Source organism: Fringilla coelebs, assembly GCF_963513975.1.
Source record: "Fringilla coelebs genome assembly, chromosome: 14".
Lineage (NCBI taxonomy): Eukaryota > Metazoa > Chordata > Aves > Passeriformes > Fringillidae > Fringilla > Fringilla coelebs.
Genome location: NC_140040.1, coordinates 19370674 through 19381439, shown reverse-complemented (window position 1 = coordinate 19381439; position 10766 = coordinate 19370674). Strand labels below are relative to the sequence as shown.

The 10766-nt window shown below is 44.8% G+C and overlaps 1 protein-coding gene across 1 annotated transcript; it reads left to right on the top strand.

Annotated features, from left to right (window-relative positions):
• Window positions 1-296: 296 nt before the first annotated feature.
• On the top strand, window positions 297-9172 carry LOC311159207 (fatty acyl-CoA hydrolase precursor, medium chain-like; the record flags this gene model as incomplete). The annotated part of the gene is made up of 14 exons (XM_084215152.1): window positions 297-369; window positions 1505-1697; window positions 2378-2522; window positions 2962-3095; window positions 3432-3585; window positions 4455-4556; window positions 5368-5472; window positions 5604-5657; window positions 6130-6270; window positions 6355-6441; window positions 7415-7562; window positions 7749-7880; window positions 8211-8283; window positions 8697-9172. The coding sequence occupies 14 exons, from the start codon at window positions 297-299 to the stop codon at window positions 8794-8796; spliced, it is 1641 nt and encodes a 546-aa protein (XP_084071278.1). The 3' UTR covers window positions 8797-9172.
• Window positions 9173-10766: the final 1594 nt, after the last annotated feature.

Sequence of the window (10766 nt, the reverse complement as noted above, 5' to 3'; positions counted from 1 at the left end):
CCGCTGCCGCAGCCGGAGGTGCTGCAGCAGCAGGAGCCCGCTCCCGGCAATGCCAGGCTGGTTCCAAAGCATTCCGAGCCCGCGGTGCCCGGGATTCTGCGAATGCCAAGGCAGAGGAGCACTGGGGAGGCGGCAGAAGCCCCGTGGGCAGGAGGGCTCCCCGCTCCCGGCCCGAGCCCGGCACTGCCTGGCTCGCAGCCCGAGCCCTCCCTCGCCTCACCCGGGTTTGCCTTGCGTCAGCTGGCCCGGGCCGAGCCTATAAAGGCCCGGCCTGCGGGCTTGGTGCCAGTGGCACCATGGCAGCTGCGAGGGACACGGCGCTGCTGGCCTGCATCCTCTTCCTCGGGGGCACGGCGCTGGTGGCCACAGGTAAACACCGGGGCGACTGCCCAGGGCACCTGCAGGGCGAGAGGGCACCCGCAGCTGCCTCCCGGGGCCAGCCGAGAGCAGGGCTCCATCCCTGGGCAGGGATGAGCTCCAAACCCTGGGCAGGGATGGGCTTCAAACCTGGGCAGGGATGGGCTTCAAACCCTGGGCAGGGATGGGCACTAACCCTGGGCAGGGATGGGCACTAACCCTGGGCAGGGATGGGCTCCAACCCTGGGCAGGGATGGGCTTCAAACCTGGGCAGGGATGGGCACAAACCCTGGGCAGGGATGGGCTTCAAACCTGGGCAGGGATGGGCTCAAACCCCAGGCAGGGATGGGCACTAACCCTGGGCAGGGATGGGCACTAACCCTGGGCAGGGATGGGCTTCAAACCTGGGCAGGGATGGGCTCAAAACCTGGGCAGGGATGGGCTCAAACCCTGGGCTGAGCCAGGCACAAACCCTGGGCTGAGCTGAGCACACAAACTGAGCTGCAGTAGCAAAAAGTTCATTTCAGTTTTTAATCTGCTTTTGGTCATTTGTTTTACTTGGCCTCTTTGCAAAGAGCAAAGTCAAATCCCTGTCCCAAAATATTGCCTGCTAAGGCTGATCAGCCACAGTACCTGCCACATTTGTAATTTGATGTTAGAACTTTCACAAAGATCTTAAGATAGGTTTTTATATAACAACCCAGGGAAAAAAAAAAAATTAAGATCTCTATGCAACCACTAATTCGTGTGTGGTAAGATATTACATATTATATACCTAAAGGAGATGGACATACAAACCAATAAAAATGAAGGTTGAGAAAATGTCAGCTCAAATGATTTAATCAAAGTATAATGAAAGTGCATCAGAAAAAAATTCAAAAAAAAAATTTTAAAAATAATATAAAGTTAAAATTTAAATTAAATAAAATTAAAATTCAAATGAGTAAACAATACTAATCAAATTAGTAAAACAAGAGTAAAATAAAAGGGCTAATTAGAATTGTGTATTTCCAAAGCTGATGACTTTGTTGAAGCTTTATGTATAAAATCTACTTGTTGAAGTGAACAAAAGCTCTATGTTTAAGTAGCAAATCTAGCAATTATTACAAACAGAGCAATGATGTGACTGTGTGCTGCTGTCCCACAGAACAACCAGAAGCAGAGACCAAATACGGCCGAGTCCGAGGGTACCAATTCAAGGTGGACACAGCTGAGAGGACTGTAAATGTCTTTCTGGGACTTCCTTTTGCCAAGCCTCCAGTTGGATCTCTGAGGTTTTCTGAACCCCAGCCACCTGAGCCATGGGAAGGTGTCAGAGATGCCACTTCCTACCCCCCAATGTAAGGCAATGACCAAACCTCTGAACCTTCCGTGATGTTAAACTCTGGGCACTTCCATGACACTGATGTGCACACTGGGCCATCCATGAAGACAAATTCCTTGGTGCCCCCTCATTGCACCTGCAGCTCTTCCAGTGGATGCATTTCTAAAGACACTCTGGGAGCTGCTCTCTGTACCAAAGCTGCTGTTTGACGGGCATCAGTGGTGAGCTGAGATGGAGCAGCACATACAGACCATGCTGTGCCTCAGGAGCACTTGGCCATCCCTTACCAATCCCTGTAAACCTTTGGAGCATGGACAGAAAGGAGCTGAGCAAATGTTGGAATACAGCATTAGGGTAGGGGGAAACTCCTGAGTCAAGTGCTTAAAAGGGCACATAAGAAATGCACAGCAATTCCAATCTACCTTGGAAATGTCTCACCCCCCTTGTCCTACTGCCCTTGTTTAGTGTCTCAAGGAAGATATCTACATTGCAATATCTACCATTGCAATGTAAAAAGCTACTGGAGACATGAAATGATTCATTAATATTTTCTTATGTATTTCACATAGCAATCACAAAGTGTGCTGCAGATCAGTTTCTGGTTGGCACTTTGTTGTGGAAGTACAAAAAAACTTCTCTACAAAGCTTTCAGGTTTATAGTGATTTCTCTTCCTTGTTACTTTTTCATTTATTCAGGTGTCTACAGGACCAAGTACAAGGACAGTATTTTTCAGACATGATTACCAACAGAAAAGAGAAAGTTCCTCTGCAAGTGTCTGAGGATTGTTTGTACCTAAATTTGTACACACCTGTTTCTACAGGAAAAAAGGAGAAGCTGCCTGTAAGCAAAATCCTTACAACACCTTGAGCAAAATTATCTGTCAGGAAAACTTCAACCTCTGCCATGAGCAGACATGCAGGGCCACTTCTGTAGTGATGATCAACTTACATGCTTTGTCCCAGCAAATATTAGCTGCAATTAAAGAGACTCAAAACCCTATTTTACAAGTAAAATTGCATTTTAGCTAAGCAGTGCTTGATTTAATCTAAATGATCTGTCCAAGGTCACAGAGCACTGACACAGTGTAAGCATTGAACAAAAGCAGTGCCATTTTGTAGCCCTGCAGGCCTTAGATTTAAAAGATTTCTACAATTTGTGAAATGTAATCTGAAAGAAGAAGGAGTGAAATAGCACAAAATGTTCTATCATAAGCTATAGTTCATTTTTGTCACTGGGGGCTCTTACCTGGGCTGGGTTGATCCTGTGTTTCTTTTTCCAGGTGCTAGTATGGATCCATGGAGGTGGATTAGTTTTTGGAGCAGCTTCCTCATATGATGGCTCAGCAATAGCAGCCTTTGACAACGTGGTGGTTGTAACAATTCAGTACAGATTAGGTATTGCTGGATATTTCAGGTAAGTTGGTTGATTTCAATTTTTCCTAAGGGACTTCCAAAAGGATGTGTGCAAAGCCTTTGTAAAGAGAAGTGCAGAAGACCTGCTTATGCAAAGAAACATTTCTGAACTGCACCTGCAAGCGCTGGGGACAATTTCCAGTCCCAAGGCAGCTTCCACATCTGTTCTTGTGGGGCTGCAGCTCCAGTCTCAGGGATTCCTGAGCCATCCATTTGTCAGCAGTGGAGGGAAGTGGTGTGTAGGGAATGGCAGATGATTTCTCACACCACAGACTGTATTTTCCCCTCCCTCTTGGCTTGCATTGAGCATTTGAACAAATCTGTTCTCTCCCTGCAGCACTGGTGATGAGCATGCCCGAGGTAACTGGGGATATTTAGACCAAGTGGCAGCTCTTCGGTGGATTCAGGAAAATATCTTGCATTTTGGAGGAGATCCAGGATCTGTCACTATCTTTGGAGAATCAGCAGGAGGAATCAGTGTCTCTGCTCTTGTAAGTTCACAGGAACATTGAATTGGAATTACTCAGGGGAAAAACCCCTTCATCCATTTTCAGTATCTGCATGGGAGGTCAGCAAGAGAAAAGGGCCGGTGTTCAAGAGACACATCACCTGGGTCTTTGATAACACAACAAGGCAAAACAACACAGATTGTGAATGATAAAATGTGCAATTTTCATACTCAAATGCTGTAGTTAAGTAACAGAATGTTATTACTCATCTGGTGAATTAAATTCACCTTGGTTTGGTGTTTATTTTTTTCAACGTTAAAAAACCCTCAAAGTCTAATCTCATGAGAAGAGTCCCTTAGGAGAAGTTGTGGACTCTTGCCCATTTTCTGTTTGCTTTGACAGCCATTTGTGCAAAGTGACTGAGGTGAATAGTTCTGGGAGCTGATGCAGCCCTGCAGTTTGTGACCCTGTGATTGTGTAGAATCTTTACTCCAACACGGAGCACATTGGCTGTGACTCTCTCCTTCTCCAGTCCCTCCAGCTTTGGAACAGGTCACACAGCCCAGCCAGCCTTCACGGTACCTGGCACACACATCCCTGCTTCCTCTGGCCAAAAGCTCTTCCTGCCCTTCTGCAGCAGAGCCAGACTGCCTTGGGCACATTCCATCTGTACCTGCCCTGCAGAGTGGTGCTGGGAGGCACTGGGAGCAAAGTGCAGGGGGAGGGAAAGGCCCTGAACTCCCCATCCCCGTGAGCGCTGCCAGAGCACTTTGCACAGCTGGACTGTGGTCAGAGGCTGCACAAGGACACTCTTAGCACAGGGGCTTTCCAAATGGCCACTGCTGATACTGAAATGCAAAATCCCTGGGGACAACTCAGAGCTTGTCATGCTTGTCCTTGCTTTCTCACAGGTCTTATCTCCCCTGGCCAAGGGCTTGTTCCACAAGGCCATTTCAGAGAGTGGCACTGCAGCCCTGGGCTTGTTCACTGACCAGCCTAAGGAGGATGCACAAGTGAGTATTTGTGGTAATTGTAATTCCTTTTTCCAGATAGTTCTGCATATCTGAAACTATTGAATAGTCCAAAATATTGAATCATGAATCAAAGCAGTCATTAAAGATAGAATTTCTCCTTGCAAATAGTACATGTTTAATGACATATTGCTTTCAAACACCCAAATATCTCCAACGAGAGAAGAATGAAAAGTCAAGGAATATTGTAACATGTAGTGCCTTCAAGAAAAGTGAACCTAAACTTTTTAGCTGGAAAATGGTATCAGACTCTGAATACTCTTCTCTTCCCCTCCTCTTTGATGCCTGTACTGTCCAAATAAACAAGACTTTATTCCATTTTTTTATTTTGAGAACTACAGGCTTCCACCTCGTTCTTTTCTCTTTAACTGCAAGAAACAATTTCCAGAACCTGGGAGCTGGGACATAAAAGAGACAGCTCTCTCTAATGACAGCTCTTGCTCCAGCCAAAAAGACATCACCAAGAGTGCTAGAATGTGCTCTCTGTTGCCCTGCAGAGGGTTTATTCTCTAACTCCTTTATGTCATCCAGCCTTATCTGCCCAGGCTGTCACCTAGCAGCATTGTCATACAATATTTCTGTATCAAAAACTCTTGGAGGCAGAGGTTTTCCCCTTCTGCCCAGCCCGTGGTGTGAAGGATTGTGAGGGCTTCAGTGCCCTCCCTGGGGAGCTGGGACAAGCCAGGCTCCAGCAGCCTTTGGGCAGGAGCTTTGGTGCTCCTGCTGGACTCGGTGTCTCGTAGAGACAGACAGAGGAAATGTGTCCAAAACTGTTTGTTCTCACTACTTGCAGAAAATTGCTGCTGTCTCTGGCTGTGAAAAATCCAGTTCAGCTGCAATGGTTGAATGCTTGAGAGGAAAAACAGAAGAAGAACTGCTACAGATAACACTGAAAATGGTAGGTGAAGTGATTCTTCTTGCATTTAAATGACACCTCAGACCATTTCATCCCAGAGCATACTCTTTGTGGGCTGTAATATTAGAAGAACCTGAAGTGGATGTAAAATCTGATGTTCTTGACTTTTTCAGGACATGACAACACTGCAGCTCTGCAATGACACCTCGCCTGAAAAGTGCAAACAGGTTCCTGCCCTTCCATTCTGCATTCATTTGGACCTACCTGTGGTTTGCTGTTGTGCTCTAGTAGGGCAGGCAAAAGAAAATGGCACAGATGATTCTGGAGAACCTGAAAACCAAACCATATATTATCTCCTACCTAAAAGATCTTATCACCATGCTGATGTGCCTTTCATATTTCAGTACAGAAATTTTTTTTCTGCACTGTTCCACACATCCATGGCCATATTGAATAACAAAGGATGTAAATTCAATCTAATGACTTCTGCTTCACAAACATTAGAAATATAATCTTAATCTTCACAGAACCTCCTGCTAAGTGTAGAAAATCAGTCAGAGAAATGTTAAGATGGCTTGGATACCGTTATTTGTTGTATTTTCATTTGGCTTTAGCTTGGAACAGCAGTAAAAATCTGAACTTCTTTTAGAAGCAAAATAAATGCATTAACAAAGCTTTCTTTTGTTCCTTTTTGTTCAGGATTTCTTTTTCATCAGTGCATGTGTAGATGGTTTATTTTTTCCAAAGAGTCCCACAGAATTACTGCCTGAAAAATCAATCAATGCGGTCCCATACATCATAGGAATAAATAACTGTGAATTTGGATGGTTACTTCCTACGGTAAGAGAATTATAAAAATTATATTTAAACATCATTTTGTAAACAGAGGCTGTTTTAGTAAGTATGATGCTCTGTATCACACAGATGATGAAATACCCTCCTTTTGTGGATGGTCTGGATAAAGATGTGGCACGTCAAATTTTACAGAGCAACATGGCATTTTTCATTAAGGTAAGAAACCAGTTTCAGAATAACCCAGTGCTGCTGCTTGGCTGCCCTGGCTGTTTTTACCCCTGGAGGGACACATTTTACAGGGAAATGCCATTGTGCTGGACAGCTCCCTGAATTGGAGCAGAAAAAGGGACAGATGTGCTGCACTCCTGTTACCTCCAGTGACTGGAAATGCTCTCTAGACTTCCAGTCTGAATGCCCCTCTTCTTCAAAAGGAGTTCTGTGGGAATCCAGGAGTGATGCAGGTACCTCAACAAGGTCTCTTGGGACGTTTTAGATCCCCCCCATGTTATGCAGGACATGCAGAGTACCAGCAGCTCTGGCAGGAGACATATGGGTCACAACCTCCTAAAGCAGTAGCTGGGCACTGGAAAGGAAAGCCCGAGAGGTTTGGGGTGCACTGACACCTTTGTTCACCTTTCTTGAGGTTTTGCTTCCCTGGCATTTACAAATCTCTTGGCTCTCTGGTGCCTTTCTGGTCTGCTGAAACTACTGCATTAAAAAGTACAGATTATGAGGTAAGAATTAGGGACTCCAGAAGCAGGGCCAGTACTTGCAAAGATCATTCAATGACACAAACATCCACCATGAACTCGGAAATGCAGAGCCCAGGCTTGTTCTGAACAAATGATGGTCATCTACAACAATCAATGGATTTTATGAAATCCAGCAGGATTTCTGTGCTGTTGTGAAGGTGTTTCCACAGAAGAGAGAACAGTCAGCATCACTGACTGCTGCTTAGCTAAAGGTGCTTCATCCTTTGATCTTGCATCCCTCTTTTCCCCAAGATCACCTGTATCCACAGCTGTGTAACTCCAGTCTCAGCTCTGAGCCACACTCTGACACAGCTGAGGATTTTCTCTGAAAGCTGTTGGTGAGGATTAGCCAGGGATGTGCAGAGGCCACGCTCACCCTCTGCTGTTGCTCCTCATGGTATTCATCATCATTATATTCCTTTTTATTGCTGTTTCAGGGCCTTACATCTGAAGTTGTTGACAGAGTGTACAAGGAGTACATGGGGGATGCAGAAAGCCCTGCTCAGGTCCGAGATGGCCTCCTGGATGCAATGGGAGATGTCTACTTTGTCATCTCAGCTGTGCAAGTGGCCAGATACCACAGAGGTAACCCAGCAGCTTCAGAGCAGCTGTAGAATTCTGTCTGGGGGTGGAGTGGACAGTGTGCAGCACTTTTCACTATCCAGAGAACTGGTAGTCTTTTCATTTAACCAAAGCAGTTTTTCATGCAAGTTTATCATCTCTGCAGCAGTATTTGCAGCTCTCAAACCAGCATTTTTCTGTATCCTCTAGATGCTGGCAACCCAGTCTACTTTTATGAATTCCAACACCGGCCGAGTTCAATGGAAGGTTTGGTACCAGCGTTTGTAAAAGCAGATCATGGAGCTGAGATTGCCTTTGTCTTTGGAAAGCCATTCCTAGCTGGTGATGTACCCATATTTACTCCATATTCCTTTTAGACCCTCAGTATTACTCATTTCAATTACTGCAGGGATTTAGAATAGAATTTCTCTCTTATAAGCATTATAAACATTACACTTATTATACACATACCTTATATGTCATAAGCATTATTATGAGCATACACATTTTCTGTCTTCAGTAGCAGATACTTTTCAGTACATCATTCATCTGCAGGTCTCTCCTAGAAAAACCTCCAACAGCTCAGGGCAACCAGGAGAAGTGTTGCAATTGACAGGGCTGATATTCATTATTTACTTTCTAATGTGGCCCTTTCATCTCTCCCTTTTCCAGGAGGTGCTACAAAAGAAGAAAATGAACTTAGCAGAACTGTTATGAGATACTGGACCAACTTTGCCAAAAATGGGTGAGAATCAATTACAGCTCAAGTTCAGTCTGTTCTGCCCAGGACATACTTACCTTCCTGAAGCAGTACTTATATGGTGCTTCCTAGAAATTTGATAGAATTTAAGATCAATATTGAAGCAATTTCCCTTCCCAATAATCTTTTTTAAAAAAAGCAGCAGAAACGAGGGAGAAAATAATCTAAGGGCAGTTACTCCATCTGCAATGGAGTTTTAGATCTAAAATGAATGGCAACTTTACACTTTTGCTGTTCCACTGAATGAGCATTTTCAAAAAACACTGTCAGTTTATTCAGGTACCAGAATCCCATCAGCTGGGCTCACCTGTTGGTTTTCTGAAATGCCCTGAACATGAGCAGTGAGAGAGCAATGGATTGGCAAATGGAGAGCTAACTTCTCCTTCTGTTCTTTCCAGAAATCCCAATGGAGAGGGCTTGGTCCATTGGCCTCAGTATGACCTGGAGGAAAAATACCTGGGAATAGACCTGGAGCAAAAGGCAGCAGAGAAACTGTAAGAACACAGAGTGGAGTTTTGGGCACAGCTCATGAAACAAAGTCAGACTGGAAAAAGAAAACACACAGATTTATAAGAGCTGTGGAAGGCACAGTTTGCTTTTAAAACCCCAAGGAAACAAAATGTGTTAGTCAGCATACAGAGTAATAATCACCTTCTAACTCACTGCTGTGTAATCTGCTGTCCTAATCATAGCGAAGGGAGAGAAACATGGGGCATTCAGAATGTTTGTCAGACTGAAAATCACCATTTAATGAAGCAAGCAGAAAAAAATCCCACAATCTTTCCAGGCCCAGACAGACCTTGGTACCTCCTCAGTGCGTATCAAAACTGAATAATGATGTGGGAATGGGCAAATGAACTGAATTGTATAGGAAATGAGCAATACAGAATATACCATAAATGTCAGACTATTTTATATTCCTATTCCCTTCTTTTTTCAGAAGGGCATGGTCAGTTGTCCTTCCTAGAGACTCTTTCTGCTTTCTTTAACTGGAAATCACTTGTAGGCAGCAGAGCATCCATCAAACTACGTCTGCATGTTGTTGGCCCAGCAGCACAGAGAGAAGATCTGCTGACATGCAGAGTGTGCACCCCAGCCTCCCACAGCTGGGGAAGGGCTCAGGGCACACAGGGAGGGAAGTGGCTTTTCTGCCAAGGTACATGGCAAGCAGGATACAAAGGAACAATGTGGGGATCCAGGAAGCCAGGAGAGCTCTCCTCATGTCCATAAACAAACAAACAGCCCTACTCCAACTACCCCTTTACTTGGTGCCCAGCTCCCACATGCCACAGCACCCAAGGGGCTCTCACAGGGACAGCCCAAGCTCCTGCTGCAGGGCTTGACCCTTTGTAGGTGCCTTCTTCTTCCTCCTCTCCCCTGGGTTCACTTGCTTTTGCACACCTGTGGATCTCAAGCAGTGTCATCTGCACTACCTGGCCACCCCCTTTTCTGCACTTTCCATAACTTGTGAAAAACACCAGCTGTGGCAATTAGTAACAGCTAATTGCAGCAACCATACTGCCACTTCTGTCACACATTTCTTACCCCTTCCCTTCTTTTGCTCTGACACAGCCTTTATGTCCATTAGTGGTGTGCTTGCTGAATCAATGTGTCTGTCCCTGTACAGTCACAAAAATCATTATCCTGACAAGACAGAAGAAATCCTGTGTCTTTGGGCCTGCAAAGCCATAAGTATAACTCCTGGGTAGAAAGGAGGCACACATTAGGCACACATGAAAAAAAAGTAGTTTCTGACTGTGTGGGAGGAAGTGTGCTGTCAATCTCTGGATTTTAAACCCCAAATCTAAAGACTGGCACACTGTCAAACAGCTGAGAAAGGAATAACACCATGGCCACAGTGAATAGGCCACATTTAAACAGCAGATCCTTACATTATGTTCCAAACCTCATTTTATTTCATAGCTTTAGTATTCATGGGCACTTGGTGCAGATTCCCAGCTGCACCTATACTTGAAGAAATTCTCAGCAGTATATTTACTGATACGATTCAGCAAGAACTGCTGCTGGTCTGTTTTTCACATTCTGTCAACAAAAGCCTTAATCTTTTTTTTGAAGTTTATTAATTATCTATGATTACTATAATCACCTTTCCCAGTAGTCAGTAAGTATGTTTGATATGTGCCAGTCCTGCTTCTCAGATCATCTTGTTGCTAAATGTGAAATATGCAAATTTTTAATCAGAGAGGATGTTCTTTCCAGTCTGATCTTTGTAACTTGCAAACCTGATCAACAAGGAGGCAGACTGAATCCCTGAAACAAAGCGGCCAACAAGCTCTAAGTGATGTCCAGCTGTTAGAAACACAAATTCCTGTTCAGCATAATTGCCTTGTTAATGTTGGGGCTGGACGTGTTCCAATGATCTCAGCCCTGCGGTGGTTCACAGAGCTCGGGAGTAGGATTTCCACCGATACACGAGAAATGCAGAAGTCAGGGCCACGAGGACAAGG